At 40.6% G+C, this 15,617-nt stretch overlaps 1 protein-coding gene across 1 annotated transcript in view; it reads right to left on the bottom strand.

Annotated features, from left to right (window-relative positions):
• The window catches only part of LOC101283540 (aromatase), a 50,174-nt gene that overhangs the window by 15,504 nt on the left and 19,053 nt on the right, over positions 1–15,617 (bottom strand). Inside the window, exon 3 of the mRNA XM_012537273.3 lies at positions 11,970–12,120. Coding sequence (XP_012392727.1) covers positions 11,970–12,120 — 151 coding nt within the window. The remainder of the gene's footprint in view (positions 1–11,969; positions 12,121–15,617) is intronic.

The following is a 15,617-nucleotide window of genomic DNA, read 5'->3' as shown; positions in this document are numbered from 1 at the left end:
GTGGCTAGGATTTCCACAACTTTGTGGAATAAAAGTGGTGAGTGGGCATCCTTGTCTTGTTCCTGATCTTAGAGGAAATGCTTTCAGCTTTTCACCATTGAGTATGATGTTAGCTTTGTGTTTATCATATATGGCCTTTATTATGTTGAGGTAGGTTCCCTCTATGCCCACTTTCTGATGAGTTTTTTTCATAAATGGATGTTAATTTTTATCAAAAACTTTTTCTGCATCTATTGAGATGATCATATGATTTTTTAATACTTTTTTAAATGTTTTATTTATTTTATTTTATTTTTATTTATTTTTGGCTGCGTTGGGTCTTCATTGCTCTGCGCGGGCTTTCTCTAGTTGCGGCGAGCGGGGGCTACTCTTTGTTGTGGTGCGCAGGCTTCTCATTGCGGTGGCTTCCTTGTGGAGCACAGGGTCTAGTTGTGCAGGCTTCAGGAGTTGTGGCTCTCGGGCTATAGCGCACAGGCTCAGTAGTTGTGGCATATGGGCTTAGTTGCTCCGCGGCATGTGGGATCTTCCGAGACCAGGGCTCGAACCCATGTCCCCTGCATTGGCAGGTGGATTCTTAACCACTGCACCACCAGGGAAGCCCATCATATGATTTTTATTCTTCAGTTTGTTAGTGTGGTATGTCACACTGATTGATTTGTAGATATTGCAAAAATACACAAAAAACGAAAGATCAGAAAAAGAAATTAAGGAAAAAAGTCATTTACCATCACATCAATAAGAATAAAATACCTGGAATAAACCTACCTAAGGAGGCAGAAGATCTGTACTCTGAAAACTATTAAGACACTGACACTGATGAAAGAAATTGAAGACGACACAAATGGATGGAAAGTTATACTGTGTTCTTGGACTGGAAGAATCAATATTGTTAAAATGACTATACTAGCCAAGGCAATCTACAGATTCATTGCAATGGCAAATTATCAATGGCATTTTTCACAGAACTAGAATGAAAACAATTTAAATTTGTGTGGAAACACAAAAGACCCTGAATAGCCAAAGCAATCTTAAGAAAGGAAAATGGAGCTGGAGGAATCAGGCTCCCTGACTTCAGTTTATACTACAGAGTTAACAGTAATCAAAATAGTATGGTACTGGTACAAAAACAATAATATAGATCAATGGAACAGGATAGAAAACCCAGAAATAAACCCACGCACCTATGGTCAATTAATCTATGAGAAAGGAGGCAAGAGTATACAATGGAGAAAAGACAGTCTCTTCAATAAGTGGTGCTGGGAAAACTGGACAGCTATATGTAGAAGAATGAAATTAAAACATTCTCTAACACCATATACAAAAATAAACTCAAAATGGATTAAATACCTAAATGTATGACCGGATACTATAAAACTCCTAGAGGGAAACACAGGGAGGTCACTCTTTGACATAAATTGCAGCAATATCTTTTTAGATATGTCTCCTAGATTAATGGAAATAAAAACAAAAATAAATGGGACCGGACTTCCCTGGTGGCACAGTGGTTAAGAATCCACCTGCCAATGCAAGGGACATGGGTTCGAGCCTTGGTCCAGGAAGATACCACATGCCACGGAGCAACTAAGCCTGTGCGCCACAACTACTGAGCTTGCGCGCCTATAGCCTGCAAGTGACAACTATTGAGCTCGCGTGCTGCAAATACAGAAGCCCACGCGCTTAGAGCCCATGCTCTGCAACAAGAGAAACCACCGCAATGAGAAGCCTGCACACAGCAATGAAGAGTAGCCCCTGCTCGCCCCAACTAGAGAAAGCCCACGCGCAGCAACGAAGACCCAAAGCAGCCAAAAATTTTAAAAAGTAAATAAATTAAAAAAGATAAATGGGACCTAATTGAACTTAAAAGCTTTTGCACAGGAAAGGAAACCATAAACAAAACAAAAAGACAACCTACAGAATGGGAGATAATATTTGCAAATGATGCAACTGACAAGGGATTAATTTACAAAATATACAAACAGCTCATACAATTCAATTTAAAAAACCCAATCAAAAAATGGGCAGATGAGCTAAATAGACATTTCTCCAGAGAAGACATACAGATGGCCAACAGGCACATGAAAAAATGCTCAACATTGCTAATTATTAGAGAACTGCAAATCAAAACTTCAATGAGATATCACCTCACACCAGTCAGAATGGCCATCATTAAAAAGTCTGCAAATAACAAATGCTGGAGAAGGTGTGGAGGAAAAGGAACCCTCCTACACTGTTGGTGGGAATGTAAATTGGTGCAGCCACTATGGAAAACAGTATGGAGTTTCCTTTAAAACCTAAAAATCGAGTTACCATATGATCCAGCAATCCCACTCCTGGACATATGTCCAGAGAAAACTATAATTGGAAAAGATACATGCACCCCAGTTTTCACAGCAGCACTATTTACAATAGCCAAGACATGGAAGCAACCTAAATGTCCATCGTCAGATGAATGGTTAAAGAAGATGTGGTACATATATGCAATGGAATATTACTCAGCCATTAAAAAGAATGAAATAATGCCATTTGCAGCAACATGGATGGAGCTAGAGATTATCATAGTAAGTGAAGTAAGTCAGACAAAAATATATGATATCGCTTATATGTGGAATCTAAAAAAAAAAAGATACAAATGAACTTATTTACAAAACAGAAAGATACTCACAGACATAGAAAACAAACATACAGTTACCAAAGGCAAAAGAGGGTTGAGATTAATATATACACACTACTGTATATGAGATAGATAGCCATCAAGGACTTACCGTATAGCATGGGGAACTATACTCAGTATTTTGTAATAACCTATAAGGAAAAAGAATCTGAAAACGTATATATATGTATATATATATATAACTGAATATATATAACTGAATATATATAACTGAATCACTGGGCTGTACACCTGAAGCTAACAAAACATTGTAAGTCAACTCTACTTCAATAAAAAATTTTAAAAAGACTAAAGTCAAAAAAAAACCAAAACAAAACATATGGGTCTGCCTATATATATATATATATGTATATAACTGAATCACTGTGCTGTACACCTGAAACTAACAAAACATTGTAAATCAACTCTACTTCAATAAAAAATTTTAAAAAGACTAAACTCAAAAACACCCCCAAAAGGTATGGGTCTGCATCCTGACCTCAATAGTTACCATATATATGACATTGGGGAAAACATTTATTCCCTTTATTTTCAATACTGACACAAATAATAACACCTATATTATAAGCTACTATAAAATGTAAAAATGCTAATAATTATAAAAGCCCCTGATTTCACATTGTTTATTTTGCTTACTTTTACTAGATCTGCCAATGTACGTACATGATAAATATGCCTTGAATAAAATTAATGAATAATATTTTAAAATAATTGAAAGCATAAATGGATAGTTATTCTCTTCAGGATAAAAGGTGGGGTGGGTTTATTAGATAGTGGATGCAAGCAGCACAGGGAAGGCTTGAGAGGAAACAGCTGAGATGAACCTTTGTTTATGAGGATTTGGGGAGGAGAGAGACTCCTCATTCACAGCTCAGTAAAAGAGGGACTTTAGAAGAAAAGAATGTCTGTTGGGAACTCATGAAGTTAAGAATCAAGTGTGGGTGGTATAAACTAATTTTCATCTACCAAGAGAAAAATTAAGAAATTCTGCAGGTGACTGCATTTCCTGTGGAAAGGGGCTGAGGTTGGAAAAGGTTCATGCAGGGCCTAGACAGAAGCAGGCTACCTGGGTGAGGGCTAAGTGGTGTCTGTGACCATGATGAGCACGGCTCAGGAAGCTGGAAGTCAAAATGTCCTTGTTAATAAGCTATGTGGTTAACCCTCCTTATGATGAGTGAGATGGAGGGGGTATGAACACAGACGGGATGGAGTTTATCAGAGCATAGGAAGATATAAGCAGGACATGTGGTGTTTGTATGTCCATTTTTTTCATAAGTGCCAGTTGTTTGTATTATAGGCGAAGACTGAAGACCAAACACCCCTTGGAGAAATCAAACGAGATTATCTAAAGGTAACGAGGAAGGTCAGTTCAGTGAGGATACACGGCAGACAGACCAGGGCAGAAGGAGGTGCAGACAGCCACCCCAAAATCCTTACCCACAGGGGCACCTAGATACGGTGAGGGAGGGAGGAAAGAGAAGTCATGTCTCAGCCACCTCCCTCCAAGTTCCAGCCTTTTTACCTATGACCCTGGTAATGCCACCTCTGAGGTGTGGGGCCCTCGACTGACTCTGCTGCTGAGTAGACAATAGGACCACAGGGTTTGTGATCAGGCACAGACAAGGTCTCATGTATCACCCTCCACCTCCCCATGCTGGCAAAGCTCTTCCAAGCACGTTATCCAGACTCCTCTGTGGGGCAGGACAACAGGCTCTTCAGATTACAGGGTTTATGTCATAGTGTTTATACATGGACCACACGGCCAAGTGCAAATTCCCCTTAGTAACATGTAAGCATGGCAGTTCTGCAACTTCAGAAAATTTCCACTCGAGTAGCTTTAAATTGATAGGCATTTTTCTTGGAGATAATCAGAAAAAGGAAGTGGAGTTTGGGAATTAAAAAGAGTGGAGAGCAGAGAAGGAGTAGAGGTTTTCTGCAGTGCAGCTACAGGAGACATGAAGAAAGCCAATGCATTAGTCTGTGTTTTGGCCATGTTTACAGGGCAGGAACCAGAAAGTATATAAAAGTTGCCCATCCTGTGTGCTCTGGCGAGGAGCTGCCATAGGCAGAGCTAAAGTGATTGAACCCTTAACTTCGGGGCTCGAGAGCTAACCTGCTCAGGTCTGCTAGGGAAGTTAAAATAGATCTTCCAGAACTTTCCCACATGAGGATTACCCATTATCCCATGTCTCCAAGGCCAGAGTGGAGTTCAGAGACACAAATCATGACATCAGAAAGGAACCAAACATTTGGGCAGAGGAATAAACAGAAAATATGTACATTATAGCAGGAAAGTAAAATATATTTATAAATATCTTTTTGATAACTACAAATGAGGGAGAATCTGGTGTGCAGGGGATAGAAGATGGAAGGAATTGCACAGTGCTCAATTGTGCAAATTCAAGATGCATAACATATTTCTGGTGTTAGCTTTATTTTAGTTGTTATTTTTTCCCTTATTTTGGTGAAGTAAATATTGTACACGTTTTCGTGTGTTCACTACAACTTTAGTTCTTCCTCGCCACTTCTGTACTAAAATTCTGTTTCTCAACTGCAAATTCTCCTACTATGGGTGTCTTCTGAACACATAACCCTCAAAGATGGGGAGTAGCTACTATAACCTACATAACTGTTCTTGCACTGGGCTAGGGTGGCCATCTTCTCACTAGCTCCTCTCTATCCAAATTGCAACTGGCTCCTAAACGGATGACTTTGCCTTAATGAGGTTGTTCAGTAAATGCCTGTGAGGACATATTGCCATAGGAGACCCTGGGCTAAAAGAGCTCAGCTCTGGCTGAGTAGATAATGCTGTGGGCTAAGTACTAGCCAAACCCACACATTTGTGATGGATTCCAAGGTCCCATTTAAACTTTAAAAGAAAGGCCCTGAAATAATGGCAGTTCTGTGAAATGAAGACAGAATTATTATGTGAATAAATTATTTACTTGATATATATTTCAGGAAGAAAATCTTATTTTCAAATCAAAATACTTTCTACTAAGTCAAATATACTTTTGATATAATTCCAGATAATATTCAAATTACCCTAAGTTTTGGACAAGTTTTTATCTTCCTAGCAACTATAAAAGCAAAAAACAAAAATCCAGATGCTTCTATTTGTATTCCAGGGAATTAATTTGACCAACTAGCCAAAATTTTGTCCTGTATGGAAACATCATGCTATACAAAAGACTGAAATTCTTATTAATTAATAGATTTCAGGCCTCTAGCTTTCTTACCTTCCACTACCTCATTCTATAATTAAAGCAGAAAGTAAGTAATTTGTATACTCTTTACTCACAAACTCAGATCTACAAATTTTAAGTGATTAGTTGACAAACAGAATACTATTTTTCTGCTCTGACCTTTAGAGCTTTTGAGTATATCATAAAACACATTGGTCTGTCCATATGTTTTGAGGAATTACTGGTCAATTAAAAACTTGAACCCAAATTTAAACTAAGTTAAATGTTAGTTAATAAAGAGCTACCATTTAAAATCGATGTGTTCTTTTGGGGGCACCAACATCTCAGTTATCCTGAGATAGAGGCTCTGACTTGGCAAAGAACAAAATAGGCAAGACAGAAGTGATATACACAGCAAGCCAAGTGTGACTAAGAACAAGCAATTTAAAACAAGATCACTTATGAAAAGTAGGCTTTATCTAACTGGAGTAAATCAGGAAAGTGAAGAAGGGAAGGTTGGTGATGAACTAGGGATGCCAGCCCCGAGCTCTCCTGACATTAAGAATAGTAGAGACCTTCTTCCCACAATGCGGGCCGGCCTGTAACACCAGGTGAGGGAGATGTTACATTGACTGACTGACTGACTGACTGACTGACTTACTGACTGGCTGGGAGAGTGAGGACTTCTTACCACTGAGGAGAGACCAAGTGAGTTCCCAGGCTCAGAAGGAACAGTGGGTAGTATAAGATGCCTGATCCCTGGGGGTCATTATTCTTCTTGAAATGTGACTGAGGTCAAAAGATATCTCCAACGATGGCAAACCTATTGTCTCTTCAAAATGAAAAGTAGCCAGGAAGTAAGTCCTTAGGTGGTAAAGAAAAAGCCACCCTCCCATTCTGAGTTTAAAGAACTCAGACACCTGTGGTCAGATTCAAGATTGATGAGTACTAGGAATACAAGGGAGACAATCAATGGAATATTTGGTACCAAAATTTTATAAACACTTGCCTTGTGTAGACCTGTTCTGTGCTTGTGACTTACACTCCATCAATCTTACCACATGTTCCCTGTCCTTTGCCCTCTAATATCCTTACCCAGGTTTGATACTGAGGTCTCTGCAAGAGAAAAAGAATCTTTGTAACAGAGATCTGACTGTAACCACCCTAAGCTGACCAAATTTAGTATCTCTAATATGGGAACACCTTCCCTGGTCTCTTGATGTGATGCAATGTGAAGTGCCTAGGACTAACAGGAACGTATTATTACGCAACAATTAACCTGAATCGAATAGAGCCTATAGACCTAGTGTTCAGTTTATAAGCAATACCGGGAATAGAAGAATATGTTCAATGACACCATAATGAGACAGTAAGAGAGATTTGGAATGTGGGACATCCTGTAAGGCAACTGATGTGGTCTTTTTAGAAGGTCAAGGTCATGGGGAAAAAGGGCGGAGGACTGCTCTTCTAACTTTCCTGTTCATTTGAATTTTTCTTACTAGAAAGTTGGAAAAATATTTTCTTGTCGATCATTAGAGTCTCTCCCTTCCATGCATCCTCAAGTCCCTTGACCCTCTGCTTACTTTGTCCTAATTGCCTGGTAAAACCTCAACCCTGGCTAAATCCAGCTCTCAGTTTAGCTTACTCTGTGCTTGCACCTGGCAGTTGAATGGGGCCAGGGAAAAAACCATACATGCACATGGACACACACACACACACACACAAACACTGGCAGGTCTCAGTTAAATTCAAGTGAGCCCTTAGTGCAGCTGGCAATTCTACTACATTTCCCAAGTCCAGTCACTCTCTCACTTTCCTGGATGACTGTTATATCCTGTCTCCTCTGTCCCCCAGTGTTGTACTTCTCACCTTTATTTCAACTACAGACTTCATTTCCTATTTTATTGAGAAAACAGAAGCAACTGGAACCTCTGCAAGTCCAACCACCAGGATCAGTGCCCATATATTCAACCTTCCCTCCTGTTACTGTGGATGAACTTCCAGGTCCCTTTTCAAGGCCGCATCCACTTGTTACCTGGACCCCCTTGTCATCTCACCTGGCACACTCCTTTTGTGTGCTGCATCAACACTTTCGTCTGTAACTTATCATTTCCATCAAAATACACATGTCATAATATCTTGTATCTTAACGAATAAAAACTCCTTGGACCAAACATCCCTTTCAGCTCTGTTCCATTTCTCTGCCTCCTTTATGGAAAACTCCTGGAAAGAGTGTCTATACCTGCTGCCTTCAATTCTTCTCTCCCCATTCTCTACAGTGGTCAGACTTTTGCCCCCAGAACTCCATTGAAACTGCCCTTATCAAGGTCACCCATGACCTCCCTGGTGCTAAATGCAATGCTCACATCTCCGTCCAGTCATGTGGCACTATCTGGAGAGTTGACAATTCCATCCTCCCTGACATGCATTCTCGCCTGGCTTTCAGACCACCACACTCTCCTGGTTTTCCCTTCTCTGTGTGGCTGTCCTCACCCTCCTTTGCTAGTTTCTGACCTTCCTTCTTAACTTCCCGTTCGGCGGTACTAGGCAAGTCAAGTCAAAATATCTGAAATGGAATCCTGATTTCTCCCCATCGCAAAGTTGCTCCACCCACCTTATCTTCTGTATAGCCCATATCTACCTGCTAATAGTGTGGACAACCATCCTGGTCTATCTGAGTTTTAGATTAAAAATCCCACAACGTGGGAAATCCTCTGGTCCCAAGTAAACCAAGACAGTCATTCACCCTACTGCTATACTATGTTTTACCCTGTTATTGTCTGTGTATTAACACTGTAACAATATATTCCTCTACAAGGGCAGGGATTTGGGGCTGATTTGTTCATGATAACCTGTTGTACATAATAAGTTCTTAATAAATATTTATTTAATGAATTAATGGAGAGCCAATAATGACTATGATAGATTAGGATCATCCAGTGCTTAGTATAAATTCTCAATAGTGGATGCTTACAAAATAAATGAATGAATTCCCTGTAAATTTATACATGATTAAAACAGGTATACAAATGCTATAACAATAATTAGTATTTAAATGGCTAACTGATGTGCAAATTTGACCCAAGTTAGCATGCTAAGTTCTATCTCCCCTTTATGGATGCTACCCACATTCTCCTTTTTGATACTATTACAAACACTAATACATACACACGACATAAAGTGTCATGCGTAACGTCTGTAGACCCTCAGTAATTTAGAGCATCCCCACCTGGGAATCTTGCACACTTTACGCACTTTAAGATGATCAGATGGAGCTCCCCCCAGAGCGCCCAGTTGCTCAGGCAGAATCCCGGCAGCACTTGTGCCTGACGTCCCGCCCCCCGAAGTTCTGCAGCTCCCCCGACTTCAGAACTCGGCTGACTTGAAAGTTGGGGCATAATCTCAGCACAGTTGTAATGACTACAGATGTCAAACTTTTCAAAAGAGAAGAAATCTGGCAAACTATTCAAAGAAAAAGAAAAGGCTTTCTGAGGTCCAATGGAGTCTTTTCAAGAGGTACCGGTAGTTCTGGAAGGACCTGAAGAGCAGACAAGGGAAGGAGATGGGGACAAACATGTCCTATTCCCGCGGGGAGCTCAGCCCTTAACAACAAAATTGAGCGGCTCAGAGGCAATTATAGAGAACACAGACTCCAACCAGAGAAAAGCCTATGAGGACAGAACAGGGAAAGAACTGGGAAAGCTGCGGGAAGGGCAGGGTGGGTTGTTGTCCAGGTCCTCAGCGTGAATCAGCACCTGACCCTGTCAGGGTGGCTAAGGTCACTTCCCTAACTAAGATAGCAGAGTGATCAGGTGCCACCTGTGCTGTAACGAGGGTCCTGTTTCAGGAATTGCCTTTGTGGTTCCTGGGAATTTATCTGGTGATCTAAGTACCTAGTGTCTAAGAGCAATTTCTGTCCTGGTCCTCTGGTCCTTTCTCACATGCTTCATTCTTCCCTCCAGGTCTAGTCTTGCACTCCCAGCACCTGAGCTACACTTAGGGGTAAGAAAATTACACAAAACCCCTCCAACCTGCTTAGGTGTTTCCCCAACCCCAGGGAAAGGCCCCCTGCCCCAGAAGCTTCTTACCTTCTCTCCTCCCTCAAGCTCTGCAGCACATTGGAATCACCTGGGGCTCCAAACACTACCGATGCCTGGGTCTACCCCATCAAGAGACTGTAACAGTTGGGTTGTGGCCTGGGCAGTGGGGTTTTGAACAGCTCCCTGGGTGACTTTAATGTGCAGCCCGGGTGAGAAGCGCTGCTCTAGATACTGAACTGCAGGCATGATCCTTTTGGATGAATATCCTGCAGGTCCCTTTGCCTGTATCTGAGGGAAAGGGGTGACAGGGAAGGCAGACACTGACTTGAGGAGGGCTGGAAGGCAACTTGCTGTGCTGGGGGATCAAAGAGCAGAAGGCAGTGTCCCAGTCCTCCAAGCCCAATCGCCATCTGTTCCAGGACATTTTTGAGGCTCTAGTCAGTTGCACAAGTGAGTAAAGTGTTGATTTTGAAAATGAGAGCATATCAAATTCACTTAAATTTGGCTAGGCAGAGCTCCATAGACCAAGAGAAGTAAAATCCAAGAGTAACTCTGGCCTTGCCATTAGAGCAGTGGATCTGAAACTGGAGTGTGCCTCAGAATCACCTGGAGGGCTCGTGGAAACAGATCGCTGGGCCCCGCCCCCAGATTTTCTTATTTAGTGGGTCAGGGTGGGACCCAAGGATGGGCATTTCTCACAAGTTCCCAGATACGTGGATGCTGCTGGTTGGGGGCCACCGTCTGAGAACCGCTGCACTGGGGTGTTTCACTGTGAACCCAATGAAATGACATTTCCACCTGAAGCTATTTATGGTTAGATGTGTAACACAGTCTGCCTTAGCTACTCTTCAAACTTTTACACCACCAAACTGAGTGAAATGAAAAAAAAAAACAGGCAAAAACCGAGATATTAGTTTGGTTGAAAATAACATTCTTGGATAGGTAGAAATATTTGGAAGGATAACATGTTTTTTCTCCCCTGCTCCCTTCTTTCAAGTATTTGGTTCAAAGAATTGGGCTTTGAGTTCACCATGGTAGTTTCAGAAATGATGTATATCATCATGGCCTGAAAAAAAAAATCAATGCACTTTCCAGAAATGCTTCACTTACTTCTGGGCAATAGTCTGTGTATCTGAAGAAACAATTCTAATAAATCAGTAAAACACCCTGGTCAGTCTTAGTTTGTGGGTAAATCTCTGTCAGGGATTATAAATGTAAAAACTCATTAATGAGACATTTTGGCAGATAGCTTTGCTAAAAATCTAGCAAAGATAGCTGAACATCTATGATATGTGCTCTCTTATAAACTCTTCATTTTCCATGATCAATCAGTAAGCAAACTAATATTTCACAAAGCTAGTTCTTTAGTCAATGCATATTTTGTTAACCCTGGAGTAAATTCAGTCTGCTAAAGTTATCTGGAAAATATTAAGTGTATGGGGAGCAGGAGAATACCATTTCTTTTAATAGGCAATATTGTTCCTAATTTATATAAAATGACTCAGCAAGGACACTGGCACACAGTCACCAACAGGAGAGCAGAGTATGAATGGCTTCTTCATCTGCTGTCTATCCTCCCAGAGTTTCTCAGTAGCCTGGCATTAGAAACACATCAGCAAATTGATACAGTCAGAATTTTTTTCCTCAGGTGTTTTTTGTTGTTGTTGCTATTATTGCTTGCTTGCTTGTTTGTTTTGATGCTTACTTGTACAGCTAAGACGAAAATCTTAGGAAATAGGAAAGCATAAAAGATAATACCTCTCCCTCAAGTGTGTTTTGTCAGAACCAAATCACCTGTATTCTAAGTTTCCACATTCACTGCTCAGAGAGATTTTGAATAATTTTCAGTCTTCCCAGAGTTCTTTATATGTACCTCTGGCTTCAAACAAGACCCAATTATTCTACTTGTCTCAAATGTTAGATTTTTACCTGGGAATCACTCACCTTTATTTAAGTAATGAAAACATAACTTTGGAAACAAAGATGGCAAAATATCAAAATAAGTTTGATTTTTAATAGGAAATATCCCAGCCTTGATTTTTAAAATATGTCACTGATTATTAACAGACTTACTTGCTAATAATGAGGGTTTCCTCTCCACATATCCAGACTCTCACGAATTCACCATACGTCTTGTTGTAGTAATTGCAGGTACTGCCGATCCCCATCCAGAGGAACCTGCAGTGGGAAATGAGGGGCCCAATTCCCAGAAAATAGCCAGGACCTAGGAAAGTCATCAGATTACAATCAGTATTTCCGTAACACCAAAAAGACAAAGTACTTTAAATTACTGTTGTTCTTATTCCTTTATATCTACATGTCCTTTTACATCTTCTGATGTATAGAGGTGAATCACGTACACAAAATGATTAAAACCACAACACAAGTTAACATGAGGCTCTTCACAGCTCTATGAGTAAAAAGTTGTCCAGTTGACACCACACCAGTTCCATTTGGTCTCAATCACTTCTGTCTGAACAAACTGGAATAGGTGTCTAGTCTATTCTTGCTGTGTTAAACGGTGTCTATGGGTTTCAAATACAAGTCGATCAGTCCCTCTGGTAACAGGCATGGAAGCCAGGACAAGTGACAAGTTGACAGATCTGTCTGGCTGCTAGTTTTGTCTGAAAACTGGGTTTGAAAGCACCAGTCAATGGAGTGGGTGGATTTGAGTTAATTTGTGGTTTTGGTGTCATCTTTTTAACTGTGAGAAACATGGCCTGCAAAGACAATGTCCAAACAAAAAGCATGCATTCCTGGGGCTTCCCTGGTGGCACAGTGGTTGAGAATCTGCCTGCTAATGCAGGGAACACGGGTTCGAGCCCTGGTCTGGGAGGATCCCACATGCCGCGGAGCAACTAGGCCCGTGAGCCACAACTACTGAGCCTGCGCATCTGGAGCCTGTGCTCTGCAATAAGAGAGGCCGTGATAGTGAGAGGCCCGCATGTTGCGATGAAGAGTGGCCCCCGCTTGCCACAACTAGAGAAAGCCCTCGCACAGAAACGAAGACCCAACACAGCTAAAAATAAATAAGTAAACAAATGTGGGGTTTAAAAAATAAAAAGCATGCATTCCTTTTTTATTTCCTTAAAAAAGGATTTGGTTTAAGAAGAGAATCTTAAGCTACATCTCATTAGACGAAATAAAGCTAAGCACTGAAGAATGAGGCAGTGTGTCTGATCTGTGTCTAGACCAGAGTCTGAGTCCAGTGATGTGGTTTTAGTGAAGAGCCGTGGCCCTTACACCCTTGCTGACGCAGATGATGACAGAATTGTGAAGACTGAATCTGGTGAGCAGCCAGGGGAGTTGCTGTTGCTTGTATCAGAGAACAAACTTGGTAGCTTGATTTTAGTGGTGGTGGTGAAAAGTTCGTCAGAAGCTTGTTGGAATGGTTTTAGGAGTTTCATTGTAAAATTATACCATTTCTGTATCTTACTCCTTTAATTCCATTCTGTCAGTGAAATAGTCCTGGAGCCAAAACTCACACAACTGTCTGAGACAGTACAGAGCTATAATAATTTAGATAATCTAAGTTTTTGTTTTGTTTTCTTTGGCTGTGCAGCATGGCTTGCAGGATCTCAGTTCCCTGACTGAACGTGGGCCATGGCAGTGAAAGCTAGGGATCCTAACCATTAGGCCACCAGTGAACTCCTTAGATAATCTGACTTTTTGCATGACTCATCTAAAGTGGAAGTTCAGTCCCAAATTTGGCAAACAGGGTTTACTCCTTAACTTTGCGTTAGCAGGATTAATGTAACAAATAGTACCAGGTTCTTTTGTCTTTAAAGTTCTTTGTTAATGTTTATAGCACCAATATAAGAATTTGAGTTCTTTGGATCAAGGGTTCTTAATCTTAAGATTGTTCTCACAACACTACATTATACAGTTATATAGTCAGATGACTGACTTTGTATTAAACTAATTTCATTGAGTTCTCAAAAAGAAATAAGCTGATTTGATTGTATACATATTTCCTTAAAATTTAATGACATACTGACCTTTTATCAATACAAATATGCATAATAACAAAACACTTTGTATTTACAGCTTGAAACATTGTAGATCCTCAATAAATGTTTCCTGAATGAATTTTTACAATTTATTAGACATGTGTAAAGAATGAAGTTTTAAATGTCATCCTTATTTAGAATATTTTAGGTGTATTTACATTTTGATAAAATGGAAAAATATCTTATATCTCATACATTTAATCCCTGTGAAGTCAAACACCAGTCTATTTGGGAATAGACTTTTTCAACAAAGATTTACTTCATATACTATGGCCATGAGGCACAAAGACATACAAATGAAAGGCTGCACTTTCCATGTTTTATCTAAATGTTTGTCGCTATGTGGAAAGTCTTAGTATTTGGAAACCGCCAATCAAATTTAAAATATGACAGTGAAGAGCTGTATCTATTGAAAAAGGGAGATTGTGATGAACTCTGCTAAGGCTGAGAACCGGAGTGTTTTAACCATAAGAGAATCAGAGTTTGAGTCTTCAGCAGTCAATCGTATTTCAACTTAATTCATCCAACAAACCCTGAAATCTTACTAGGTATAGACAGCTCCAACTTAGGGACCCGTGATGGTATGGTAAGTATAACTAGGTCCCCGTCAGATCCTGGGCAGGGAAAAGGAATGTGAAAAAAAGCACAAAATCAAATAATTATCACACAGTATGATCCTTTCAGTTAACGTGTATATCTTATACCTTCCGGTTGGAGAGAAGAATGCTCTGGGGGGGGAGAAATTTTGGTAGAATATTAGGGAAATACTCTGGTTGTGTCCACATTACACTGCTCTCTGCTTCTCAGATTTGGGAATGCTCATCTAGGCATGTGTGAGTACAGGAGTCTCTTGCACACCCTCAGAGGAGCAGTAAATACTTCACTGCATTTTTGTGCAGAGATGGCCTCCGTGAAGCCAACAGCTGGGGCCTCCCACCCTCTGTCCTAATCAAGAAGCTGTTACGTTCCATGCTGAGTGTACACCCTAGAGAATCCAGTGCACAGGAATGTTCATAGCAGCACTGTTCACAATAGCCCCAAGCTGGAGACACCCTAAATGTCCATCAACAGTAGAATGGGAGATTAAACCATGGGGTGTTCATATAACTGCATACCATATGAACTGCACCTGCATGCCACAACCTGGATGAAACCCACAGGCAAAAAAGTGAGCAAAAAAGCAAGACAGAAGAATAATGTAGGATTCTATCGCTAAAGCATGTAAAACCAGGCAAAACTAAAGTATGTTGTTTGGAATATGAAATTAGGTGAAAAATCTATAAAAAAAAAAAAGCAGGGGAGCGATCGTTAAGAAATAGAAGGTTATTTACTTCTGGAAATGAGAGAGGGTATGATTGAAAAGGCACAAGAGGAGTTTCCAGGATGCTGCTAACATCCTACTTCTTGTCCTGTCTGTGATGACATGTTTATTTGTGCATTTTCTGTATTTTTAATGAGCAAAAGGAGACTATTGCCATGTCCTTTTTTTCCAGTGCTCCCATAAAGAATGTGGTGCCCAGGGCAGAGAGGGCCTCTGGGGGGGAGGACCCACGTGCAAGGTTGGGCATCGCCCTGTATCACTGGGGAAGGGAGAGCTGCCAGGTGCCAGGTAACTGTAGTCCTGGCAGAGACCAGTGAACTGGGTCAGTTTCCCCAAATTGAAGCTTACAAAACCCCCAAATAGGAATGATTCTTTCCTCTCCGAACCCTC

The sequence above is a fragment of the Orcinus orca genome, chromosome 2 (genome assembly GCF_937001465.1).
Source record: "Orcinus orca chromosome 2, mOrcOrc1.1, whole genome shotgun sequence".
Taxonomy (NCBI): domain Eukaryota; kingdom Metazoa; phylum Chordata; class Mammalia; order Artiodactyla; family Delphinidae; genus Orcinus; species Orcinus orca.
Note: the sequence above shows the minus strand (reverse complement) of the source record. Positions and strands in the feature narration are given on the sequence as shown.